The sequence below is a fragment of the Morone saxatilis genome, unplaced genomic scaffold, assembly GCF_004916995.1.
Source record: "Morone saxatilis isolate NCDOM2014 unplaced genomic scaffold, NCSU_SB_2.0 Contig14, whole genome shotgun sequence".
Taxonomy (NCBI): domain Eukaryota; kingdom Metazoa; phylum Chordata; class Actinopteri; family Moronidae; genus Morone; species Morone saxatilis.
The window spans coordinates 1,113,256-1,118,274 of record NW_023339696.1 but is presented as its reverse complement, the minus strand read 5'-3'; the positions used below and the strand labels follow the sequence as shown (position 1 = coordinate 1,118,274).

At 40.7% G+C, this 5,019-nt stretch overlaps 2 protein-coding genes across 2 annotated transcripts in view; one reads left to right on the top strand and one right to left on the bottom strand.

Moving 5' to 3' along the window:
* zgc:158403 (tetratricopeptide repeat protein 39A) overlaps positions 1–5,019 on the bottom strand; it is a gene marked incomplete at its 5' end in the record, with an annotated part of 767,589 nt that overhangs the window by 73,395 nt on the left and 689,175 nt on the right.
* Positions 3,778–4,144, top strand: si:dkeyp-72e1.6 (transmembrane protein 238; the record flags this gene model as incomplete). The annotated part of the gene is given in 1 exon segment (XM_035654221.1): positions 3,778–4,144. A coding segment is annotated over 1 exon segment (200 nt), but the record flags the coding sequence as incomplete, so codon positions are not given.

The window sequence follows — 5,019 nt, the reverse complement described above, 5'->3', positions numbered from 1 at the left end:
TGGTGTGCAGAGGCCTTTACAGACAGTAACCCCCCCTTTTTAAACAGCTCCAGTTCTAGAAGTCAATTTCCCATTCATTCCATCCGCTAACATTTCAGAAAATCCTTTTATGAAGCACATTAAGTCTAAAACCAAGCCAACCAACTTTGAGATGTGACCGTAAAACATTGGATTTGGAGCAACAAAAAAAGCTTGGGGAACAGAAAAAGGAAGCTTGCCCTTTGTGGTCTTGATCCCTTACCAAATTTCTCCCAGACCCACAGGAGGGTGAAAAAATCTGGTTCCTCTGGCTCCTCCTTTAAGGATCCACCAAGTCTGAAGAATACAACAAATCAGAGCCAAGACAAATAGTTGACTGTTGAGTCTAATTTCCAGGTTGTCAACCAATGCTTCAGGTTGGTGGTTTGAAGTTAATTGATTGTGGAATCTCATTTACAGGTCCTAAAGCATCAGTATTTGACTGTATCTTTCTTAGCTCTGATTGGTTGTTTTTGTTCAGACCTGGTGGATTCTTGCAAATACAATTTGAAGCACTAGGAGGAGGCAGAGGAACCTCTTTTTCACATATTATCTGTCAAATCTTCTACTGTCAGGATAGATTGAAAGTTTCAGCAAATATGACAAAAATTTATTTTTGTAAAAGTTACCTACTGCAGCTTTAAAAGCTGAAAGAAAGTCAAGAGTGGCCAGTGATTCAGAGGCTATTGTGCGTGCAATACTAACCAAGTTACCACCTTAGGTTCTGTAACTTTAACTTGTAACACAATGGGCTAAAAGATGTCATTAATATGTAATATTCTGAACACTAACTACTGTAGGGCAGTGTTTTCCTGTGGTACAAGGCCCTAAACCCTTCTACATCTATGTGTGTCCTGTATTTTATTTAATGAATATGTCAAATGTTGTAATTGTAATTTGTTGTGCTGCCCATCTGTGTCATTGTGTCCCTGTCGCTTGTTGCTCTCTCTCTGTTATTTATTTATTTGTCATCTTCTCCATAAGCCTTTCTGCTCATTGTGGCTGCTGGTGGGCCATGTAAATCCTTTAGAACAGGATTACTGAGGCAGAGAAATGCTACTGGACATATCCATCTCTGATGTTCTGAGATCAACATGGCCACTGATTGCTCCCAAACTCCACCCCTCCAAACACACACACAAACACACATATACACTTCAGCTATGTGCTGTGGCTCCATGCCAAAGAGCAGCGAATTAACAGATCTGACCTAATCTGACCTGCAGCATGTCCATCTGCCTGTATGCACCATGCAAATAACACAGGAAATATGCTGAGATAACGAATGTATATGAGTCTGTAAATGTAGAGTGTGGAAATAGTAATGATTCCAGACCAAAGAATGAGATGAGGTGTCTATCTGTGATATAATAAAAATATTTTTTTAGCAAAATGTAAAGCAAATCCATGTTTAGTGCCATTTTAAGAGTTTTAAGTATATATTGAAACTTATCAGCATAATATTGTAATCCACAAGTATTTTGGTGCAGGATATATAGTCTTTCAGAATGAGTAGAAAAAAGAAAGTCGAATAATATTTAAACTACTTCCTCTTTAATGTTGTCAACAGACTGTTATTAAAGCACACCAAGTATGTGCACGTGCAGCCGTTTGTATGTGCTTGTTTCCTTTTTCATTCGCAGGATAAGTCACAGTTTATTAACTAAGTCAACGCCTACATTTGACATTATGAGCCTCACAAAGGTAAAAGCATGCATTAGTTGTCTCAGCGTTACAGGTTTGTGGTCAGGTGAAGCTGGAGTTATATGAGACCAGGAGTCTGGATACTCCCTCTCCCCTGCAGGCACCACCTGGACTTAGAATTGGAGTTAATTGTCTGTGCAGTTTATTTTCCTAGTGGTATGTTTCTTTCCAGTGTCAAAATAACATGTCCTTCTTTTAATTAATCCTTGTGTGCTTCGCTTCATTGCAAAACCTTACAGCACGTCTTAATAAAATACCATAACTTCACTCATTCACATGAATTAAACCCAACTCAGAAATGGACTGTTGAAGTAGTAATTTCAGTTGTTTTAGTGAACTTAAATTTGTGCAGTATTTTAAGTATTGGTGATTTAATTCCAGTTTGTTTCATTGACTCATTTCCTTAAGTTGACTTTATATCATTACAAAAATGTAAGCCCCACTGTGCTTTAATGCTTAGGATTTTTTCAATTTCTGCTTTTATTTCATGATAATATGCCCAATTTTTAATGATATATAGTATAGGTACTAGTTTTAAACTTAATATACCCAAGTTACCTTAACAATAAATACTTGCGTTACTTCTACTCAAATCAAATATTTTTTCATGCTTAAATTGTTTGAGTTAAAACACTTAAATCGTTTAATGTAATCAGTTTCCTAAATAGCTTGAGTTATATTAACTTATCAGGTTTTACAGTGTTATTTGCTGCAGTCTAACGCTTCAATTAATGGCTTAATTCATACATATGAGTCTAAAGTGAAATTGAAGGTAACTTTACATGTTCCCTCCACAGATAAGGGCAGAATACTCCCTCTGAAAAAGTTGAACCACACCCTCCATGATGCTGTTGAGGGATTTATTAAGATGTGGCAACCAGTCTTGGACTGAACTTTGTTTTACCTAACTGACAACATGGGAACTGACTACAGCATACCCTACCAATGTAACGTCATCCTGGTGGTGTGTCTTTTTGTGTTCTAAGGTGATTCAAAAAGAATGATGTGGTTCCTTGTCATTTGGAACTGGAAATCAAATGTTTGATGAAGACAGTTGCCTTGAAACTGAGTTTTCTAAGCTTTTTTTTATTTATTTATTTATTTTTACAGTGTAATTATTACATCTTCACTAATGATTTTGACCTCTAAACCCCAGTACTAGGTAAAAATGCAGGGGCCACCTTAGGGCCCCTATCATTTCAGTAATTGCCACATGGACAACCTGGCAGGGGGTCTAGGTGGTGGGGCAGTTGCCCTTTGTCCGCTTCAGCCTTGGTTTGCAATACTATGGTTATGTTATCATTATGTTATTGTTACATTAATGCACATTATTATGGTTAGTCACTTTGTTCCTTCTTACTTGTAGCCGAAAGAATAAGCTAGATTAACTGTGCCATAAAGTGACACATATTCTTCTTCTTAACAATGACAAAACAAGCATTGCTTGACCACCACCAGGCTCTTCAATATCCTGACTCCTGAAACATGCCAGTTTCAGGGTGCGACCTACAGGGGGAGCTTGGCTCCTTATAATAAGATATGAGCTCCCCTGAAAACATGATTTACGAAATTTTGAGGGTCTCTAAAATACTGACTGAATATCAGCCCCTCCAAAGACATTTTAGGCTGCAACAATCCCAAAATCCCCTAGGATGATTTATTTCTTTCAAGAAAATTGTGATGCATTTTGAGATGTTTTTAGGCTTTTCTTTTGTAATTAAATTGCAGGACAAAGTTAAAAAATTGCATCTTGTTCCACTGAGGAAGGGATCGGGAAGGGTACACTGGAGCTGGAGGAAACGCAATGTGCTATTTTTGCCATGCATTTCTATTTTGGAATTATGCAAATATTAAACTTACTATTGATGTAGGCCCATGATTTGTGTAAGTAACTAATTCACTTTAAAAGGGATACTGCTGTTCTTGCCGTCATATTTCTAACTCTCAATTAAATCCATAAAAGTGTAAAGTTTACTAAATAAACGATGAAAAACCCGAAGGGAAACAACCCAACCACACCGGCCAGGTAGCCCCTCCTCCAGCGGGCACCACGCCCCGCCTCTGTGACTGCGAGGCTAGCGACCTGAGCGGGGCTGAGCGCCTCACCTGGCTCACCTTACAGCCGCTCTGAAACTCAATGCCACGGCACAAAGGCTCCGGGAAATAAGCGCTTATTGTCAGAGACCTGAGCGTCTCTTCGGAGCCACATACTGTATGTTGACATGGAACCGGTGTACCGGGGTCTGGGCCGCTGTGTGTGCTGTTTCTGGCTCGCAGTAGCCTTTGACATTGTGGGACTGCTGGTGCTCCTCATCGGGGTGTTTGTGAACGTGTTCTTCTATGACCTGCTCATCTACGCGGGCGCCATCGTCATCTTCCTCAGCCTCATCTGGTGGGTGTTCTGGTACTCCGGGAACATCGATCGAGGGTGCCCCGCGGAGCTGGAGGATGATGTCGGGTTACTGAAGAAGGGCAAGGCGGTTTGAGCGGCATTGGCGGGGGCGGTGAGGCGGCCTCTCCAGCCGCGTGTCCACCGGAATCAGGAGCTCGTTCCGTAGGAACGGAGGACCGTCCGCGCCAGCGGGGGTCCGCGGCGCGGTCACAGGCCGGTGGGGGCCGCCGTGGCCCCGCAGCGGAGCAGGTGGTCGTTGCCATGGCAACGATATCTCCCGCAGGAGGATACCCCGCACACTGCTGTGCCTCAGTGGCAGGCTGTGACGTAGAGATGCCGCACACAACAACAGAGACTTCACCTACATAGTGGTGGCCCACAGGTGAGATCACAGAACACTGACTCTATCTCTTCCTATCAAAATAAAACATTTATTACACAGTTTATTGTGGAAAGAATTAGCATTTCTGGATCCATTAAACATTTCAAAATTCAATTCACGGGTTACATAAATTTGTCATAAAATAGGCTACTGAGGTTCCAGTTCCCCAATGTGACCCCCCAAAAAACCTATACGAACAACAAAAAAAGAAGAAAAAAGGAAAATTTCAGTTTTCTATTTTTTGTTTTTTTTACATTTTTTAAAACATTTGTGCAATTTACATTTTCTGTCGGCTAGGCTATAGCTTATGTCCCTCAGGTCTAATGCCTGGTTTCAAATGCCTCTTCTGTCTGCCAGTGCCAATGCTAGTAAAAACAATACAAACCCTAAAAACTGTCAAATGTTGAGATAAAAAACTTTAAAATATGAGAAGCAGGCTTTAGAACATGTGTGTATTTGTAGAAATGAAACCCCTTCCTCGGGTCATTTAAACCCCAGAAATACTACAATGTAAGTTCTAACT